Source organism: Leopardus geoffroyi, chromosome B1 (genome assembly GCF_018350155.1).
Source record: "Leopardus geoffroyi isolate Oge1 chromosome B1, O.geoffroyi_Oge1_pat1.0, whole genome shotgun sequence".
Lineage (NCBI taxonomy): Eukaryota > Metazoa > Chordata > Mammalia > Carnivora > Felidae > Leopardus > Leopardus geoffroyi.
Window position 1 is genome coordinate 982,593 of NC_059327.1, and position 22,240 is coordinate 1,004,832.

The 22,240-nt window shown below is 51.0% G+C and overlaps 1 protein-coding gene across 9 annotated transcripts in view; it reads left to right on the forward strand.

The window, feature by feature from the left end:
• DLGAP2 (DLG associated protein 2) overlaps positions 1–22,240 on the forward strand; it is a 786,292-nt gene that overhangs the window by 618,616 nt on the left and 145,436 nt on the right. For 6 of the 9 annotated variants that reach the window (XM_045451319.1, XM_045451280.1, XM_045451288.1 and 3 more), the window contains one exon: positions 5–70. The exons of the other annotated variants lie outside the window; for them this stretch is intronic. In XM_045451319.1, the coding sequence (XP_045307275.1) occupies positions 5–70 (66 nt within the window). The remainder of the gene's footprint in view (positions 1–4; positions 71–22,240) is intronic. 9 annotated transcript variants of the gene reach the window in all.

Here is a 22,240-nt window from a genome sequence, read left to right on the forward strand (position 1 = left end):
GCAGAGGAAGAGGGCGGGGACCTGGTCCAGCCGGGCATCAGCTTTCCGGGGCCGGCAGAGGAGGATCTAGGTAGAGTACACAGCTCGGCCCCGGTGACTGCACAGATCAGACACGGCGGGCACGCCCCGGGCCGGGTGGCGCTCTGCACCTCACAGACGGGATCCCCACCGCAAAAACGGGTTAAGCAAGCGTGTGACTTTGCGCGTCCTAATTTCAAGAACGGAGTAAGATGTGGTGAACATTTTAAATAGCTTGTAAACATTACAGAAGCTGTAGGTGAGAACACGTTTGCTCCAAATCACCACAGATGAATCGCTGAGGCAGCTAACTATTATTAATAATCATCAAGCTGTTGGCATCATTGATATGTGTGTGAGATGGCACCTCTCGCCTTTGCTCCCTTGTGACTAGAACTTGCTCTCAGTGGATCTAAGGAAGGGAAGAGCTCCTCATTTATGGTTCTTACGAGCTCTTTCACCCCATTTGAGACAGCAGATTACTGCGGGCCAGCCCAGCGTGCACCAGGGTGTGGATGCTGACTGAGTATGGCATGTGCCCTGTTGCCCGTAAGCTCCAAATTACCGTCACAGCGTATTTCCCGTGGAGATTTTCTTTTTATGCCACATCACAGACACAATCGAGCCAGTGCTCTCTTTGGCCATCGTCACTTGACGTGGATCATGCTTACATGAAAAGGAGCCAGTATTTCTGTAAGACATGTGGAGTGTTGAATAAATTCAACATCCAACAGCAAGTGAGAAAATACGCCCTACCCGTGGCTCCATGATGTCTGCCCCACGCTGTGCGATGGCCTAAAAGATGCCAAGGTGTTCTCCCAGGTCACCGATGGTCCTGGGCTGTCACAGCCCTCGGGGCTGAATTATGGAACATAAGGATGGTTTATGCTTGAATTTGAATTTTTCCTAATTTATTTCAGACCTTTAGCCAGTGAATCTATTGCCCGTTTGATTGGCTTAAAGAATAATATTGGAAAGTCAAAGAGGCCATTTGTGATTTCTTTTAAAGAAAATTAGGGGTACCTGGGTGGCTCAGTCGGTTAAGTGTCCGACTTTGGCTCAAGTCATGAACTCGTGGTTTGTGTGTTCGAGCCCCGCGTTGGGCTCTGTGCTGACAGCTCAGAGCCTGGAGCCTGCTCCCGATTCTGTGTCTCCCTCTCTCTGTGCCCCTTCCCTGGTCACACTCTGTCTCTCTCTCTCAATAATAAGTATTAAAAGAAAATTTTAAAGAAAATCAGAAGCAAAAAAATTTTTCTTTTCAATGAGATTATAAATACAGATTTAGTTGTAAAAGAGTAACTATTTTCCACTGTGATCAAGTTCAAAATTTACTTCTAACTTGCCATTCTAAACAAGCCTTTCTTTACTCAGAAATATGCAAACCAGGTTATCTTTACTTCTTACTAGAGAGCGAACTGGCTCGTGTGGATGGGCGTGCATTATTTTTTGTTCCACTCGGTGGCGCTCTCCATCACCCCGAGCAATCACCAGGAAGCAGGTGTAAAGAGGCGTCCGGTGAATGTATGATTCCGTCAACTTTTGTGTCACTGGGACTTTGGCGGTTCACCTGCACTCGTGCTGTGTCTGGACGTCTTTAGATCACCATGTGCCTGTGGTGCCGGTTCCTTTCTGTGACCGCCTCAGAACAGGGGACGTGGGCCAGAACGGAGGAGGGGTGTGCGTCTTTAAGCCACATTTTGTGGCCGGCAGGGATTTGGTGCCGACAGTCAGCGGCCAGGAGGAACTCAGGGGAGAGCCAGGGCGCATCCCTGAGAGCTGGTCCACCTTGGGGGAGACGCCTTTTCTCGGCTAAATCACGGCACGCTGGGCCTCGTGTAACACGGGACGGCGTCCCGGAGGGGCGTAGATGACCAAGCAGCGGCACAAAGCCAAAAGCTTGCGGGGATCACACCGGAAGCACAGGTCCCACCGTGTTCTTACTGCCGAGTCCCAGACGGGGAGTTTAAATACGTTCCTGGTCACGCGAACGGAGCGCAGAGAGGTAAGTACAGGGATTGAAGGGGTCAGAGCGTCTCGCTGGCAGCATGACATGGGCTGCGCTGTACAGACACAAGGTATTTTGTCGTGTTGGTAAAATACGCACGGCGTAAAATTCATCGTTTTGACCCCTTTTCAATGTGTGTGTTCGGGGACGTGGAATACATTCACAGTCACCCGACAGGGTGATTGTCACCCGTCCCCAGATCTCCTTCCATCTTCCCAAACCCAACTCCGCACCCAGGAGCAGGTACTTCCCGCCCCCCCCCCCCCCCACCCCATCCTCCTCTCTGCTTCTGTGAGTTTGACTACTTTAGATTCCCGGTCTGAGCGGGGTCATGCAGTGTCTGTTGCTCTGTGACTGACTTCTTTCGCTCTGTAGAATGCCCTCAGGATTCGGCCATATCGTAGCACGTGACAGAACTTCCCTCCTCGTTAAGGCTGCGTAATACTCCGTCGTATGACTCGGCCACAGCCAGTGTGCCCCTTCATCCCTTAATGGACACGTGTGTTACCTCCACCTCTAGGCCACGATGCGTGATGCTGTCAGACGCACAGGATGTCTTCAGGACCTTGCCTTTGTCTTTTAGAATTGCTGCAATCTAAGTTTGTTCTGAGGAACCTCCGTACTGTTTAGGGACAGAAAGTGTTCGGTGAGCTGCTTGTGCGGTCTGGCCGTGAGGGGATGACAATTACAAGCGTGTCAAGACAGTTGGATTTTAGAGGCGGAAAGAAAGATGAGGATCTGGGGAGCGTCGGCCACAAGGAGCTCGCAGACACACATCCAGTTTTCCCACGCGGGGTGCTGAACGAGCAGGCGTGGCGTGACTTGGACCCACGCGGAGGTGGCCCCGGTCGGGGACATGCACCAGTGGGTCCGGCCATCCTTCTCAGCCCGTTCACGGAAACACTGGGTGTCCACCGTGGTTCTCACTAGCCGGAGCCACCTGGGGAGTATTTAGAAATATGCAGACCCGGTCCCGCGCCGGGACGTTCCGATGCGTGGTTGCCTCTGAGGGTTCCCTGCGTGACTCGAGTGTGGCCCGGGGCAGGGAACGCTGGTGTCAAGGGCACAAACGATACTCTACTCGACAGCAAGGAAGGCAGCTAGGGCGGCTCAGCGGGAGGAAGGGGGGAAGGGCTGAGTCACGTTCCCACTGCTGCTAGAGTCGCTGATCAGGAACAAATGCCAACTCGTAGACTTTTTCTTTTTTTCAAATCCCCTCTGCCTGTAGCCCCTGAAGCAGATGGGTCTTTACAGGTCTTCTGTCTTGAACACACGGCTCTCCCATTCTCCTGCCCCACATCCACGTTAACGGCCGTGGCTGTGGAAGGAGGACGTATCGTTTCCGAAACGTGTGGCCGCTCCTCAGGGCAGCTCGGGCTACAACCGGGCAGCGGTGAGGTTACAGGAGGGGCGAGCGGCACTCATTGCAAATCCTAAAATTGTCCTTCATGACAGACAATTTGGTAAAGAAATAGGAGAATCGGCTCCGGCTCCTCCTGAGCCCCGTTAAGGGTGCATGCGTGCTGCAGAGCTCACATAATGCAGCGTATGGAAGTAGGAAGATAAAGCAGGTTGCTTTAGAATTAATCTGAAGTCAGCGGTAAAAGTGAATTGATTTAGCACCTTCTCAATGACTACGAGAGAAGAGCCCACTTCTCCCAGGGAAAGGGTTTGAGGGAAGACCTTCAGACACAGTGAGATCAGATTGCTGTCTCTGCCGGTCATTTTCGTGACACCGTTCTCTTGAACGTTATATTTAAATCAGTTGTAGAGACTTGCCAGTTTATAAGCATTTATGAGGACTGCAGTATTGGCCTAGATGTTACGCTGGTAAGTCAGCCGCAAAGTGAAATTTTTTTTAAAAAGCGAGATTCAATGATCAAAGAAGAGTAGGTACGTATTATATGCAACACGACACAAGGAAAAGGGGTGCACTGTGCAATTTGAAAAAGTACTTGAATGTCGAAGCAATAATTACCGACACAGCCTTCTGTGGGGCAGGTGCATATGTGGGGATATAGTCTTGTCTAGTGCCACCCCCCCGTTATCATTTCTGGTCTGCACACCATTTAACCACATGCACGTCACACAGTATTTAATTACACAAAACTTATTTTCAAAGAACTCCCTTTTTTAGATGGGGCGCCCGGGTGGCTCAGTGAGTTGAGCGTCCTACTCTGGATTTTGGCTCCGGTCATGATGTCAGGGTCGTGGGAGGGAGCCCCGGGTCGGGCTCTGCAGTGACATCACAGAGACTGCTAGGGATTCTCTCTCTCCCTCTCTCGCTCTCTGCCCCTCCCCCACTTACATGCTTGCTCTCTCTTTCTAAAGGAAAATGGTTTTTTTTTTTTTTTTTAAACTCCCTTTTTAGAGATTTATATTTTGTGTCCTTTTATAAACACCCCTGGTCATCTTGTAGACATGTAGCTTTGTAACTGGATGGACATCCACACTTATTTCCTTAAGGGAAGTTCCTAGAAGTTTCTAGAAATAGTGGAAATGGTGCCATGTTTCTGTGCAGTGACAGTGTGTTCATTTGCTGCACCCTAAGCGCTGTGAAGCCCTCTCTGCACCCTTCCCTGTCCTCCCCTTGTCCTTCACCCCCACACACCAGTACCCGTGGGAGCCCAGAGGCCACAGGGGCAAGAATCCTCCCCAGGGTGTGACATCCACAGTTACCATCACATGCAGCAGGACAGGGGGAAAGGTTAAACATCAGTCAAGAGAGCATCCAAAAGACTATATAACCATTTCATGTTAAAACTTTATTTCTATACAAAGAAACCAAAATCAGTTTTAAAATTGCTAATATTTATTATTTGTGGAAATTAGGATGTTAGGAATTTACATCTAAATTTCTGAATTGCATTCCCTAGCTTTTCCCCTAAATATCAATTTTTAACTTGCACAATTTCCGAGCCTGGTTGTTACCAAGTGAATTACAGTATCTTTTCCCCGGGCCAGCCCCCTTCCTCAAGCAGCAAATCTTTATTGACTCATTCATGCTTCCATGCACACATGCCTTTGTCCTAGCTTGTTCAGGCCACGGTAACAAATGACCGCGGTCTGTGTGGCTTGTAAACAGCAGCATTTATATCTCCCTGCTCTGCAGGCTTAAGTCCAAGATCAAGGTGCTGGGGATTTGGGGTCTGGTGAGGGTCCTTCCTGGCTCATAGACTCCGTCTTCCTGTGAGTCCCCAGCCGGGGGGGTGAGGGGGCTTTCTGGGGTGTCTTAAATAAGGGCACTAATCTCTCATGAGCTAACCACCGCCTCAAGGACCCCCTCCCAGTGCCATCAATGTATACATTTTGGGGGATGCAGACATTCAGACTGTAGCAGCCTTCATTCATTCATTCATTCATTCATCCATTCAAGTGACAAAGTTCAGTGTTTTCTGCCCCGTAGGGTGCTCCCACGTCCATGCAGACGACCACCAAGCTCCCTGACTTAGCTCCACTCGGTGGAGGAGTTAGAAAAAAAAGAAACCAGGCTGCTGTATAGGCTAAAGAAAGTGAGTTCAGTACAGCTAGAGAGGCACTGACAACGTTCCCTAAAAAATGCAACAGGTGTCAAACTAGTGCAGAGCAAAGAACCAGAGAGGAGGGTGAAGAAGGTGAGAGAGAAGCCACGCAGCCAGGCCTGAGCTCAGCAGCCGTGTGGGGCGGGGCCACCGGAGGACAGGCCGCGCGTGCACCTGCCACTCAGCCCTCCTGATCCGGGAGCAAAGCATGAGCCCGCTCTCGACACTGACTTCGAAATCCGACAGCCGCCCTTGGGGCGTAAAACACATCAGCGTGTGAACGGGTAAAGAACCCGAGTAGAAAAAGTGTGCCCTGATTAGGATCCCAGCACCGGCCTGTGCGGGTGGGGCTCCTTCTGGAAGGCGAGAGTCAGTGAAGCACAGCTGTGAGGTCAGGTGTCCATCCCGCAGAGATGCACTGCACTCAGCAGGGCGCATGGCGTGTAAGCCTCACCCACACCAGGAATACGCTGTCCCCGGCCTCACGGCCTCAGAGGGCCTGAGGGTCGCGACGTGCCCACGGCCGTTGAGACGATGTCACCCACACCAGGAAGGCGCTGTCCCTGGCCTTACGGCCTCAGAGGGCCTGAGGGTCACGACGTGCCCATGCCGTTGAAACGATGTCACCCAGACCAGGAAGACGCTGTCACCGACCTCACAGCCTCAGAGGGCCTGAGGGTCACGACGTGCCCACGGCCGTTGAGACGATGTCACCCAGACCAGGAAGACGCTGTCCCCGACCTCACGGCCTCAGAGGGCCTGAGGGTCGCGACGTGCCCATGCCGTTGACATGATGTCACCCACACCAGGAAGACGCTGTCCCCAACCTCACGGCCTCAGAGGGCCTGAGGGTCGCGACGTGCCCATGGCCATTGAGACGATGTCACCCACACAGGGAAGACGCTGTCCCCAACCTCATGGCCTCAGAGGGCCTGAGGGTCGCGACGTGCCCATGGCCGTTGAGACGATGTCACCCACACCAGGAAGACGCTGTCCCTGGCCTTACGGCCTCAGAGGGCCTGAGGGTCGCGACAAGCCCACGGCCGTTGAGACGATGTCACCCACACCAGGAAGATGCTGTCCCCGGCCTTACAGCCTCAGAGGGCCTGAGGGTCGCGACGTGCCCATGCCGTTGACATGATGTCACCCACACCAGGAATACACTGTCCCCGGCCTCACGGCCTCAGAGGGCCTGAGGGTTGCAACATGCCCACGGCCGTTGAGACGATGTCACCCACACCAGGAAGGCGCTGTCCCTGGCCTTACGGCCTCAGAGGGCCTGAGGGTCACGACGTGCCCACGGCCGTTGAGACGATGTCACCCACACCAGGAAGACGCTGTCCCCGGCCTTACGGCCTCAGAGGGCCTGAGGGTCGCGACGAGCCCACGGCCGTTGAGACGATGTCACCCGCACCAGGAAGGCGCTGTCCCCGGCCTTACGGCCTCAGAGGGCCTGAGGGTCACGACGTGCCCATGCCGTTGAAACGATGTCACCCAGACCAGGAAGACGCTGTCCCCGACCTCACGGCCTCAGAGGGCCTGAGGGTCACGACGTGCCCACGGCCGTTGAGACGATGTCACCCAGACCAGGAAGACGCTGTCCCCAACCTCACGGCCTCAGAGGGCCTGAGGGTCGCGACGTGCCCACGGCCATTGAGACGATGTCACCCTCACAGGGAAGACGCTGTCTCCAACCTTATGGCCTCAGAGGGCCTGAGGGTCGCGACGTGCCCACGGCCGTTGAGACGATGTCACCCACACCAGGAAGTCACACTCCCCCACGGGGAGGCCGCTGTGTCCCGGCATCTGCGTCCCTGCACATGAGACGCCCCACACATGCCCAGGCCCATGTGTGGCCATCCAAGATGCTCTCTGCAGCCATCGCCAGATGCCACCTGGGGGCCCAGCCTCCCTCCCTGGGAACCGCTGTCCTGCCCCTGCACTGCACCGAAACCGGGGGTTTCTATTAGAAGACAAGGACGCACTTCACTCACAAGATTCTATTTTAGCTTTGAAGTCATTTAAAAAAAAATCCCACAAAGTACTAATCAAAAAGTAGCTAGATGAACTCCTAAATAAAATAAGCATCCGAACATGAGGCTAACGGCAAAAGCAGAATCGTGTTGGACTCTGGCCTCATGATCCCCAGAAGCACGTGTAGTGGGCACCAGGGACCGGGGATGTGAGGGAGGAGAGGGGGCTGGCGCCCGACCAGAGGTGCAGAGACAGCCAGACTGGACAGCAGCCCCGCCCACGCTCCCCACAGGGGCCTCGCTTCCGGACACCCGGCTGGACTCGTGGGGGGCCCCTCCACCCCCGTCTGGACCTCCAGACTCATGGGGGGCCAGCCCCCCACCTCCCTCCCTGAGGCTCTGCCACAGCCTGCCCAGCAGGTCCCTCCCACAGAGAATCCATAAGGAAGCGAGCTACTTGCATACGTGTATTTGCACAGCACACACATGCTCACACGTGTGCACACGCTTGCGAATGGAAGCAACAACACGCAGAAGCCTTCAGCTCACCTTTCAGAGCTGCGCCTTCCGAGACACCACTTTCTCCGTAATAGCACCTCGGGCCAGCAACGTCTAAAATCCACGTGTGATGGCCTCGCACCAAGTGAAGTGATCGTGGGTGGAAATAGATCAGGAGGGCAGAGATAAGGTGGCAGACGTGGTGTTTAATGAAGGAAGATGTGGCTCGTCTGACCTTTTCCTAATTCAGTGAGAGATTTTCGCTTCATTTCCTGTGTCTCCTCATCTATATTGACTCAACACTGGTTTTTAAACAGTGGCTTGCAATGCGCTGATAGGCCATGAATTCAAGTGCACTGGCAATTTTTAAATTTTTTCTAATGTTTATTTATTTTTGAGAGACAGAGCATGAGTGGGGATGGGACAGAGAGAGGGGGAGACACAGAATCCGAAGCAGGCTCCAGGCTCCGAGCTGTCAGCACAGAGCCCGACGTGGGGCTCGAACTCACGGACAGTGAGATCGTGACCTGAGCCGAAGTCGGACCCTCAACCAACTGAGCCCCCCAGGCGCCCCTCATCGGTAATTTTTAACTGAAAAAGAAAAAGGGACAGGAATGTATGGAACGTGTAGAATGAACAGAATCAACGCACATCAGACACAATAAGGGCAACTATCACTTAAGGAAACCGTGTGTGTGTGGGTGTGTGTGTGTGTGTGTGTATGTATTAGGTTCCGGTATAAAACATCTTGTTTTTACAAAACTTTTTTTTGCAAAAAGTTCAGCCACCGAAAGACTGTCTTGCATAAAACCAGGGTGGTAGAAAGAGAGGATGTTACGTTTGCGCCACATGTAGTTTTTGGGAACGAGAGGCCCTGTGGGGCGGGGATACCGAGGCAGGCTCTGAGGGCCGACCCCAGTGCCCAGGCAATTCGCCTCTTTTCCCTGTGACTTTGATCCCTTAAATACTTGTTTGTTTATTTTTTTAAAGAAAAGGGGCAGCTAGTAAGACTATTTCCTACCTCATAACAGATTAAAAGATGGTAAAGATTCAATCTGATGACCTTAGCAAGATTTATCACAGTAAGTGTTCGATGAATATTAGCTTCTACCATAATTCTTATTATTGCAATGTTCATTGCTATTAAACCAAACCCGGGTATTAAAGAATGAGTTTGGGAGGGGCGCCTGGGTGGTGCAGTCGGTTAAGCGTCCGACTTCAGCCAGGTCACGATCTCGCGGTCCGTGAGTTCGAGCCCCGCGTCGGGCTCTGGGCTGATGGCTCAGAGCCTGGAGCCTGCTTCCGATTCTGTGTCTCCCTCTCTCTCTGCCCCTCCCCCGTTCATGCTCTGTCTCCCTCTGTCCCAAAAATAAATAAACGTTGAAAAAAAAAAATTAAAAAAAAAAAGAAAAAAAAGAATGAGTTTGGGAAATCCGGGGGGATGCAGGGATCACACACAGGGAGGACGGGCGAGACGCTCCGGGCAGGCCCCGGGCTTTCCTTGCTGCCATTTCAGAACAGGATTTCCACGAGTACTAAATTCATTTGCAAGTTTCAGTAACAGAGACGTGGACTTCTGGGATTGTTTTCAGATTCTGAAGGCTTTTTTTCGGGTGGGAGGTTTGCCTCTTTGAGTGCACGTGACGCCTAGGAGTGCTTGCGTGCTGGAAATGTGCTTGGGACTGAAGGCAAGGAGCTTCCAGGAGGTGTGAGTCCTTGGGTGGGGGAACCCGGTGGCAGTGGGGCGGGCTGGTCTGGAGAACGGCGGAATCTCCCCGGTTCCCGTGGAGGTTAGCCTGTGGTGGTGAAGCACGGCTTCCGGGACCCAGTGTATGAAAGGTCCACTGTCGGGGGTCACCTGACCAAATGTTAGGCAGCTGGGGAACCTGGCAGCGTGAGAAAGAGGAGAAGCAGAGGATGCACGAGGTTCGGGGCATTTTACCAACTCCGGATGGCTGTGGTGGTGGCTTCAAGAGTGAGGGGGTGCCAGCCGCTTGGCAGGTCAGAGGACAGAGAAGTGCGGGAGACGCGGGACAGGAAGGGACTGTCTCCACGCACCTGCTGCCCACGCTCCCCGCCCCTCGGGCGACAGGGTCGGCCTCCTGGCCAAGCTGCCTGATTGCCAGTCTCCGTGCAGGTGAGGAGCAGCCACTCTGTCCGAACGGAGCCGAGCCTGGTGAGGTCATCCCGCAGCTTGGGTCCCGCTTCCCTGAGGAGGACCCCATGTGTCACAGACCTCACGTCTGGCCCCGTGTACCGAATACTCGAACACAAGGCATACCGTGCATTTGACACCTGAGATGGAATTAAGTGTTAGGTAAATAGTAACAAATTGCACTTCGAATAAGCACGGGCTAGCATGCACATGAGCGTATGTCCATTTGCTTAACTGGCCTGCACTCCGTTTTATTACGTTTTTATGTTAATGCCACTACGGTATTGTATTTGAGTCAGGTGTACATACAGTGATTCGTCCCTTCCGTAGATCAGCCAGTGCTCATCAGAGCAAGTGCACTCCTATTTTTTTTAATGTTTACTTATTTTTGAGAGAGACAGAGCATGAGCAGGGGAGAGGCAGAGAGAGGGGGAGACACAGGATCTGAAGCAGGCTCCAGTCTCCAAGCTGTCGGCACAGAGCCCGACGCAGGGCTCGAACCCACGAACCGTGAGATCGTGACCTGAGCCGAAGTCGGGCGCTCAGCCTCCTGAGCCACCAGGCTCCCCTCGACTGCACTCCTTCATCCCCATCACCTATATCCCCCATCCCCCCACCAACCTCCCTCTGGTGATACAACATCAGTGTGTTCTCTATAGCTAAGGGTCTGTTTCTTGGTTTGCCTCTCTTCTCTTTTTTCCCCTTTGCTGGTTTTTTCTTAACTTTCTCATGTGAGTGAAATCCTGTGGTATTTGTCTTTTCTGACTTACTTCACTTAGCATAATACGCTCTAGATCCAACCATGTCCTTGCAAATGGCAAGACTTCATTCTTTTGGATGGCTGAGTAGTATTCCGTTGTATGTACACCACATTTTCTTTAGCCATTCATCGGTCAATGGACACTTGGGTTCTTTCCATTGGCCACTGTAGATAATGCTGCTCTAAACATCAGGGTGCATGTATGCCTTTGAATCAGTATTTTGTAGTCTTTGGATAAATCCCTAGTAGTGCAATTGCTGGGTCATAGGTTAGCTCTATCTTTAACTTTTTGAGGAACCTCCACACTGTTTCCAGAGTGGCTGCACCAGTCTGCATTCCCACCAACGGTGTAAGAGGGTTCCCCTTTCTCCACATCCTCACCAGTTGTGTTGTTGATTTTAGCCGTTCTGACATGTGTGAGGTGATGTCTCATTGTGGTTTTGATTTGCATTTCCCTGATGGTGAGTGATGTTAAACATCTTTTCATCTGTGCGTTGGCCATCTGGACGTCTTCTCTGGAGACCTGCACGCCTTTCTGATGTCAGCAAGGGGAGTTCCCCCCTTTAATCTGTAGAAGCCTCCTCCACACTTATTCGTCCTCTCTGCACCTGTTACCCAGGCCACCAGTTAATTCAGGGCCCAGCCTTCCTCTCGTACAAGTGTGCCCTCTTCACTGCGATGTGGAACTGAAACATACACGTCCATGTGGACACAGACCTTCCATGGGGAGGGTGGCCGTGGTCACGGCAGTGTGTCCACAGGCAGAACAGGACCTCGAAATCTGTTTAGTAATAAAAACAGAAGCGATGTGGCCCAAGTCTTATTGGGGTAGAATAAAAAACATGAATGTTTCAAATCATACATTTGATATAAAATGAGTACTGGCTATAATTCGCATTAAATGTTTAGCTAATGACATTGTAGGCAGCTCCCTTGCATCAGGGCCCCTCAGACCTGTTTGGTGCCAGCCCACGCAGGCAGGGCAGAGGCCCCAGACTCACGCACGCACCCGGTGGTCCCCAGGCTCCCAGTGGGAAGAGCACTGGGTCCAGACACCGCAGAAAAACTCGTTACACGTGTAGCGGACGGCCAGCTGCTCGCAAACAGACGCGAAACACATCGTTACGTTATAGGAGAGGACTATGCGCTTATACACAGAAGGTCTTAACAAAATAACACCCTCCAAACTCAAGAGTAACCCAGGAATCGTGTTATACTCACCCCGACAATGTAATCAAAGTTATTTATTTGACATCATTTCCTAAGCAGGATGTCACCAATGAAATTAAATGTCGCTGTTCCCACAAATTGTGATATAAATTACGAGAGGTATTAGGGACGGAGGTGAAAGCGTATCTGCTTCAGCCATGAGTGTGTGGTGATTCTCTCTTAAGCCTTGGCGCCTTGATACTTTCATGTCTGGTATGAGGAAATCAGAGTCCCGAAGCCCGGGACATACTCTTGAGCGCAGGCAACAGCTGGCAGCAAAGCAAAATGCCCACGCTGCAGGCCAGGAACAACGAACAACAGAGCACAGGGCTGTGTGTCCAGTGGAGCAGTCCTCCTGGGAGAGGGTTCTGGAAACCCACCGATGACGGACGCCTGGGAGCACCCGCCCGGCACAGGTCCCCAGCCCTCACACCTCTTCCTCACTGATCTGAAGTCTAGTCGGACAAACCGTGTGAACATCGCCCACATTCCTGGAGAAAAGTGACATCCACATGTCTCCGGTGCTTCCGGTGCTGGGAATTCTGGCCTGGGACCTGGCGTGTGGCCATGCCCTCCTTGCTGAGAATGTGGGGCGTCTCAGGGGTCCCCGTGGGCCGGGCCCGGCCTGTGTAGAGTCACGGTGGAAATGCACGCCTGTGTGTTCCCGGACTACAGCAGTGTAGGAGGGAGTGTTGTCACAGGGGCCGTCTGTGTGCACCCTAGCCCCTGGCACATGCAAGCCTTCAGGGAGCCGTGGGAGCCACCCCTCCCCTCCCAGGTGCTACAGCCCTCCTCACGTAGAGATCCCCAAGTGTACCCCGCTCCTCAGTTATCAGTAAACCATCACAGATCCATAGGAAGTCGTAGAAAGGATCCCACTCCCAAGACGGCATGGAAATAAACCTGGCGGGATGTCTCACGCTACAAACGTGACCGGAAGGCTCAAGGATCCATTGTTCACTCATTCGTTCCTTCGTTCGTTTGTTCATCCAGCCACCCAGCCACCCAGCCATGCATTTGCTCATTCAAGTATTTATTAAAGCCCTGCTATGCACAGAACACAATTTTTTTTAATGTTTTTTATTTTTGAGAGAGAGAGAGAGACAGAGTCTGAGTGGGGGAGGGGCAGAGAGAGAGGGAGACAGAGTCCAAAGCAGGCTCCAGGCTCCCAGCTGTCAGCACAGAGCCCGATGCGGGGCTCACCCATGAACCCCAAGATCACGACCTGAGCTGAAGTTGGCCGCTTAACCGACTGAGCCACCCGGGCGCCTCCACAAAACGCTATGTAGATTTTGAGCCAAAAGATGCAAAGAACTCTGTGTATTCTTTCCAGCTCCTTTCAGAATGGTTGTTTTAGGCCATGCAGAGCATTTAGGTTTGCCTTAACTAACAGGCATCGGAGCGCCTCCGTGCAGAGCAGAGCCGGGCGGGCGTCTGCTGAGAGCACACACGGCCGTGTGCACGGCGTCAGGGAGGCATGAGACCCAGCACCTAATGAGGCAGCCGGCAGGGAGGTGGGAGGCATTGGAAGGGATACAGTGCCCGCCGCGAGTCTCAGATGAGATGCTCCGTGCAGCAGAAAATGTCCTCTCCTCCCCGGATTTTACATTCATCCCTCGTATGTTTTCTTCGCTCGCCAGTCTTCCCAGGAGGCCACCTCCAGCCTACAGAATGAAGTGAATTCTGAGCAGCCTAGGTATTTTTAAATGGCATTTATGAGCTTTCTGCCTTCTCTTACTCCTGGTAAAGAATCTGCAAGTGTAGCTGAAACTCCATTTTTAAGACTCCATGAAATTATGGAAAATGTAGTTGGGTTGTAACCAGACCAAGAGGACAGGGGAAGCAGCTTGTGCTGTATGGAAGAGTCTAACAGGACAGCGTACGAAGCGTTGATATTCAAGTGACTACTGAAAACGTGGTTCGGGTGGGAGTGTGCACGGAATCTGTGTGCCCACTTCCCAGGCACATCTGCATTCCAGGCCCTGTTGGGAGCGTGTGACTTCTCTTCTCCGCAGCCCTCTGTCAGCCGGGGTTTCAAAGGTGGGGAAGGTGACGCCTGACGTGGATCCAGCAGGGGAGAGGTCAACGCTGAAAGCCTTGGAGAGGGCCTGGGTCATGTACCTGTGTGGGTGACTAATGACTCACCAGAGGCACGGAAGTCGGTGCTGCATGGTGCCTTCCCTCCATTTACTGCGAGAGAGACCCTGCTGAGAGCACGCGGCGCAGGTGGTTTCTTGTGAGGAGCAGGGACAGACCACATTCCTCTCCAGGTAGACACCGCCCGAGGTCAGCACTCTCATTGGGGTGAGGATTTAACATGTGACTCGGGACACACACCCAGTTTGTAGCGGTAGGCGGCCAGGGAGAAGGCTCTGTGGGGGTTGGAGGTTAGGAAAGAGAACAGGACGGCGTGTTAGGAGGTCCCAACCTTGGCCGTGAGGGCCGAAAGCCAGGGAGGACACCCAGAGTGGAGCCACGGCTGCAGCGATGGGCGAGGGAGTCCCTCCCTGGACCATACAAGCTGCCCCCCACCCAGGCAGGGAGCCCCTCCCTGGAGCACACAAGCTTCCCCCCCACCCTGGGCAGGGAGCCCCTCCCCTAGGTCACACAAGCTGCCCCAAGGCAGAGAGCCCCTCCCTGGAGCACACAAGCTGCCCCCCCCAGGCAGGGAGCCCCTCCATGGAGCACACAAGCTGCCCCCCCCCACCCCGGGCAGGGAGCCCCTCCCCAGAGCACATAAGCTGCCTACCCCCAGGCAGGGAGCCCCTCCCCAGAGCACACAAGCTGCCCACCCCCCAGGCAGGGAGCCCCTCCCTGGAGCACACAAGCTTCCCCCCCCCCCCCGCCCCGGGCAGGGAGCCCATCCCCTAGGTCACACAAGCTGCCCCAAGGCAGGGAACCCCTCCCTGGAGCACACAAGCTGCCCCCCCCAGGCAGGGAGCCCCTCCATGGAGCACACAAGCTGCCCCCCCCCACCCCGGGCAGGGAGCCCCTCCCCAGAGCACATAAGCTGCCTACCCCCAGGCAGGGAGCCCCTCCCCAGAGCACACAAGCTGCCCACCCCCCAGGCAGGGAGCCCCTCCCTGGAGCACACAAGCTTCCCCCCCCCCCCCCCCCCGCCCCGGGCAGGGAGCCCATCCCCTAGGTCACACAAGCTGCCCCAAGGCAGGGAGCCCCTCCCCAGAGCACACAAGCTGCCCACCCCCCAGGCAGGGAGCCCCTCCATGGAGCACACAAGCTGCCCCCCCCACCCGGGGCAGGGAGCCCCTCCCGCCTGGCCTGTGCCCTCTCAACCAAATGTAAGGTGAAATCCCGGCTGCTCTTGCAGAGACACTCAGATCTTCTCCCTGTCCTCGTGCGCACATGCACCTGCTGAAGCGACCCGGCCCGGGGTGGGAGCTGTGGGTCCCGGGGCGGGGCCGTGCCAACCTGCAGCCAATGCGCTCACACTCGCGTCGTCAGGAGCGCAGACGCGGCAAGCAGTCCGGGCCCGTCCACCTGTTGCTCTGGGAGCCACAGATGCGCGTATGTGTTTCGTTTTCAAAAATAAGCCTTGGCCTTCTGATGTGTCCCTGAGGCAGGGGTGGAGCCCAGACGTGGACTCGGGGAGCACTACATGAAATGACCGTGCCGTGGCGTGGAAATTGCCAGAATGAATGCCTGTCATTGGTAACAACACACTAACTGAATTTCACTCCAGGCGGATTTGTGGACTGTTTTGTCAAAATGACATCTGTGGAGAAATTTAGAAGTGATGACTGCCGATAGCGGCTGCCAGATTAGAGGCTGCTGTATCTCAGACAGTGCTGACGCGGGGCGGTCCCGTGGACGTGTCTGGAATATTGAGTGTTACGTCCTCATGTGACTTGTCCTCAGCCCTTAGTCTTCCTCTGGGGCAGGAAATCAAGTTTGCTGACGCTCGGCCTGAGCAGGATGGGCCACTGTCCCAGATCGCGTTCTGCTCATAATGAGATCTGTCTGCTTCATTCGTATTTACTGGGATAGAGGATATTAGCTCTGGGGGGTTGGGGGTTTGCTTTTGTCTTCAGATTGTGTGTTCTTTGGTGTGGCAGACAAGTATGTGCTTAAAATGGACTTTTAAACTACGCGTTGTAAAAGGAAAGTGCGAATTATCACGCAATGCGCGTTTTGGTGCTATACATACACAAGGTACGTGGAATAGAGCTGACAGGCTCTGTCACTGCCCTGGAGACTCATGACAGCTGTGGGTAGTATTCCGTTTTCTAATACAGAAACTGAGTCTCAAACAGTCAAGTGAATTGTCAACGAACGGATCAGCTAATAAATGACCGAGCCATGGTGTGGACCCAGGGCTCTTGGAAGCATTAGGGTTTCCAGTGGATCTGGGGTCAGATAATAGACATTTGATCTCTCCCTGCTGTCTATCATGGATTTAAGTAAGTTATTGAATCTCTGAGCCTTCCTTTTCTTAATTTCCAAATATTGTCACAATCACATGTGAATTCTGCAGCAGCCCTGAGGACCAAATTAGGCCAAAGTGAGCCGTATTTATTCTAGTCACCTCTTTTGACTACGAAAGATAATTTTTAGTTATTGTATGTATGTGTGTGTGCACGTGTGTGTGTGTGCATGTACATACTTCCGGTGCTGGACGATCACCACGTACTTAGAATCACTCAAACAAGACCAACCGTGGCTGGAAGGTCACCTGCATCTGAAAGCCATTCAGTTCTGTACCAGCTGCCAGGCACTCGGGCGACAGCAGCCAAGACAAACAGCACGTGTTCCTGCTGTGACGAGGCTCACCGTCTGGGGAAGGGATGTGGACGTTTAAATGGTAAGATCCGTCTCTCAGCTGTCCCAGGTCCAGAGCAGATCCCCTGTGACGTGTGGACAGCAGATTTCCAGTAAACTAAAGAACGCAGAAGTTAACTTAGCTTTCGGCGGCTTGTTTCCATCTTACGCCCAAAAACCAAACTGTCAAAAATAGAATCCTTGTCTATATGGAAATCTTTGTTTCAAATCTCAAGACCTACGCTTGGCCAGCCGAACAATGGCTCCAGGTGGACTTGGTGGCTCAATTCTGGTGTCGTGCGTGACGAGGTTCATTAACCCAATTTCTGGAGTGGGCGAGGCAGGCTCGGGATTCAGGGACCCTGAGTTTTGAAGTTGGAAAGGTTGCTGAAGTCTCTTTCTGGCTCGATATTTTAATTTCATGTTTAAGTGGAGTCTGTGGCCAGAGAGGCCCGCCCTGAGTCCTCTGTGCCAGGGATGCCACTGGGTCCTCACTCTGCCTTTGCTGAGTCCCTGCCTCACTCCCCGTGTTTCATATGCCAGCCTTACCTCGAGCAGACTCACTGTCAAGATGCTCTGCATGTGGCTTGTGGGATGCCTTGCCTGCCTCTCAGGCTAGAGGAGCAGGTCCTGGGAGCTGCCAGGATGCCTGCTTACTCCCTTGGCCTGCATGACAGGTCGTTCTTACACAGATCGGGGGTGGGGGCTGAGCTGGGCTGGCACCAAGATCCCAGACTCGAGTCCAGTGCTTCAGGTTGGGTTTGGACCATCCCCGTCATGCTGTGCCTCTGTGACACCTGGGCACCAGGCAAATACACAGGGAAACGATCTGGTGTCTTCTGTCCTGGATTTTCTCGGACGCGCAGCAAGATGCTGCAAATCTTATGAACATGTATGGGATTTATGCAAGGAAACCCTTTGGCCACGTCTGAATGCGTTGGCAATTCATGTGCCGATTAGTCATATACTGTGGCCAAACAAGGGCCAGACCCTTCCCTTGAGGCTCAGGGTGGAGGGAGGGACATAAACGTGTCAATGAAGAATTGTGGCATGAGGAGGTCATGCAGGGATAGAGGGACATAGAAAGTGTTTGCAAGTAAGTGGAAACAATGATGTGACAGTGACATGGCCAGCAGCATGACAGCTGCAGAGACATCCCTGTCCTGTCCTCAGAACCTGCAAACACGTCAGGTTACGCGGATAGGGGTTTTAAGGTTGCTCATCAGCAGACTTTAAAGTTAGGCGATTGTCCTGGACCATGAGGTGGGCCCAGTGTGGTCATAAAGGTCCCTGGGGGACAGAAGGGTCCAAATAGAGAGAAGTGATATGAGGAACATAGCCAGCCACTGCCAGCCTTGAAGACGGAGTTGTGTCTGGGAACCCGGAATGCAGCTAGCCTTTGATGCTGGAAAACCATTGTCCCAAGGAGCCCAGTGCTGCCGACATCTTGTTTTACCCCCGAAATCTGTCAGACTTCTGGGCTCCACTGCTGAGATGAATGTGTGTGTTGGTTTTGGGGAGAGGGGCTTGTTTTCAGTTAGTAAGTTTTATCACGTTGAGCAATTTTAGGTGGATTTAAAAGTCAGACAAAGTATAGAGTCCCCCACCGCAGTTTCCCCCATTGCTCCATCTTGCATTAGTGTGGAACGTGTTACAGTTGATGAGCCGGTGTGGACCCTGTATCCTTGGCTGAAGCCCGTGGTTTGAGCTCATGCCCGCTCTTGGTGGTGTGTATTCTGTGCATCTCGGCAGACGTCTGGTGTCATCTGCCCACCATCACATGTGCGTTCTCGCTGCTCTGGAAGTCCTCCCTCCCCCACCAAGCCTGGAAACCCCAATCGTGGGGCCGTTGCTATAGTTTTGCCTTTTTCTGGGATGTCATATAATTGCAATCCTGTTGCACAGCCTTATTATACTGGCTTCTTTAACTTAGTGATACGCATCTGATGTTCCCGCCTGTCCTTGTGTCCTTGTGTGGCCCCAGGGCGCGTGTCTTTTGTCACTCAATGATAATATTCCGCTGCCCAGATGTTGATCCATTCACCTTGGTTGCCTCCAAGTTTTAAGAATAATGAATAAGGTTTTAATATTAATTAAATCTACCCAATCCATTTTTTCTTCTTTCATGGATCATGCTTTTTGGTGTTGCGTCTAAACACTCATTGTCAAACACAGGCTCACCTACCTTGTCTTCTGTTATCATCTAAGGACTTTATAGTTTGATGCTTTACATTTAGGTCTGTGATCTAATCTAGTTTCAGTTAATTTTGGTGAAACATGTAAGGTCTATATCCAGATTCACCTTTTTTTTTTTTTAACATATGGATATCTAGTTATTCTGACACCATTTCAAAAACAAAAACAGAAAACAAAAAAACTGTCCTTTCTCCATTGAATTGCCTGTTCTTCTTTGCCAAGGTTAAATGACTGTTTATTTGGGTCTATTTCTGGGCTCTCTATTCTGTTCCATTGATCTATTTGTCTCTTCTTTCATCAATACTGTCACCGAACCCCAGTTCAACTGCCCATCACTCAAAACGCCAATACTCAAGAGGCGAGTTTTGGTTGGAAAGGAATATGAGCTTTCTTCAGGAGGCCGGCCACCTGGGAAGAAGACAGACTCTTGTCCAAAAGCCAACCCCGAGGTCTCTGCCTGGCCCAGGGGTTTGTAAAGGGGTTTAGGGCAGTTAATCAGCAAAGGGAATGCAGGGGTCTACAACTTTCCTCCATTTCATGCAGATTCCACGGTTGCCAGCTGCAAACGTTTTCTTGGTGCGAGAGGGTTGTGTGAGGGGGTGTGGTTCCTGGTTCATGATGGACAGGAGGACTCTGTTCTCTCTGCAAAGGAGGGCCACGTCTACAGATGAACAAAGAGAGGTTAGTAAAGTCATTTGTGTGACCTACAAAAAGAAAAACATTTTGCTAAAAACTTGCTGGGCTAATCAGGCGGAGGCGGCTTCAAACGGTCCTGCTGGCTTCTGCAGCCTGGGAACATTCTGGTCCTTCTCTGCCTCAAGGCCACTGGTCTGATAACCTCACAGAGAGTAAATGAGTTGTTACTGCGAGGGAGGAGTGTGTTCACTTGAAGCAAGTTAACCCTTCAGAGCAGCTGGAGTGCTAGACCTCAGCGTCCTGATGACTGTGGCTTTGTAGTGGGGTGTGATGGCATGTAATGTCACTCTCCATTGCCTTTTCTTTAGTACTGTATTGGCTGTACCAGTCTTTTGTCTCTCCATATGAACTTTAGAATCCGTTTGTCAATATCCATGAAATAACCTGCCAGGAGTATAATTAGGATTGCTTTGAATCTATAGATCAAGTTGGGAGAGACTGATGTCTTGACCATATTGAGTCTTCAAATCCATATACGTGGAATATCTCTTCATTTTTCACATCTTCTTTGACTTCTTTCATCGGAATTGTATAGTTCTGCTGATACAGAACTTGCACAGATTCTGTCAGATGTATACTTCTTTCAGATTTTGGCACCAATGTAAATGGCTTTGTGTTTTTAATTTCAAATTTAATCACTCACTGCTGGCCAACGAGAAAGCAGTTAAGGGGCACCTGAGTGGTTCAGTTGGTTAAGCATCCAACTCTTGATTTTGGTTCAGGTCATGATCTCACAGTTCATGAGTTGGAGTCCTGCATCAGGCTCCATGCTGACAGTGCAGAGCCTGCTTGGGATTCTCTCTCTTCCTCTCTCTCTGCCCCTCTCCTGCTCATGTGTGTGCTTTCATGCACTTTCTCTCTCTCCCTCAAAATAAATAAATAAACTTTAAAAAATGTTTAAAAAAGTAATAGAGCAGTTAACTTTTGTATGTTGACCTTGAACTCTGCAATGTTGCTACGATTAATTAGTTCCAAGAATCTTTTATTGATTCTTTTGGATTTTCCATATAAATAGTCATGTCATCTGTAAACGATGAGAATTTTGTTTCTTTCCTCCAAGTCTGTATATGTTCTACTTCTTTTTCTTGTCTTATTGCTTTAGCCAGGACGTCCGGTGCGGTGGTAAGCAGGGGTGCTAAGAGGGAACACCCTTGCCTTGTTTCTGATCTTAGCTGGGAAACAACTTGTTCTTCACCAGTAAGTATGATGACAGCTGCAGGTGATCAGCCAGTGCTTTCTACCACGAGGTGAAAGTTTCCTTTTTCCATAAATGGATGTTGGATTCTGTCAAACGCTTTTTCTGCATCTGTTGATATGATCATATGACTTTTCTTCATTAACCTTTTCATGTGATAGAGTACATTCATTGATTTTAAAATTTTGAATCCATTTTGCTTATTTGGAATCAATGCCACTTGGTCATGGTGTACAAACCTTTTTATACATTATTGGGTGCAAGTTGCTAATATTTTGTTGATCTAGATTCATGAGAGATATTGACCTGTAGTTTTCCTTTTTTCGTAATGTCTTTGGTTTTGATATTACGTAACACTAACCTCATAGAAGGTTTAAGGGAGTATATTCACTGATTATATTGATTTGGAGGAGATTGTACAGAATTGGTATAATTTGTTCCTCACATGTTTGGTAGGATTCTCCAGTGAACTCACCTGAGCTTGGTGCTTTCTGTTTAAAAGGTTATTAATTACCGATTCAATTTCTTTAATAAATAAAGGTTTATTGAGATTATCTATTTCTCTTTGTGTGAGTTTTAGTAGACTATATGTTTCAAGGAATTAGTCCATTTTTATCCAGGTTATTGAATTGTGGGTTTAAAGTTGTAATTTTCTTTTTCTCTCTTTTCAATATCCATGGTAATGATGGCCCCATTTTTCACTTCTGATGGTATCACATTGTGTATTCTTTTTTTCTTAGTGAAAAAGACTAGAAGTTTATTGATTTTATAGATTTTTCAAAGAGTCACCTTTTGGTTTCATTGATTTTATCTTATTTCCCACTTTCCCTTTCATTTCTCTGCTCTAATTTTTATAATTTCTTTGATTTTACATTATACTTAAATTTCCTTTCTTTATCCAGTTGCCAAAAGTGGAAGCTTGGATTACTGAGTTTAGATCTCATATCTTTTCTAATATATGCAATGCTATGACCATTCCTCTGAGCACTGTTTTTGCTATGGTCTGTAAATGTTGATTTGTATTTTCATTTATTTCAAAATACTTATAAAATTGTTTTGAGGGGTTTTTTTTTTTTGATCTGTGTTATTTAGAAGTATGTTGTATAATCTCCAGGTAAGTAATTATTGATCGGTTGACTGATTGATTTCTAGTTAGATCCCATTGTTTCAGATTATATTTTGTATGATTTCTATTAAGTTTAGTTTATGGCTCAGAATATGATCTGTCTTGATGAATG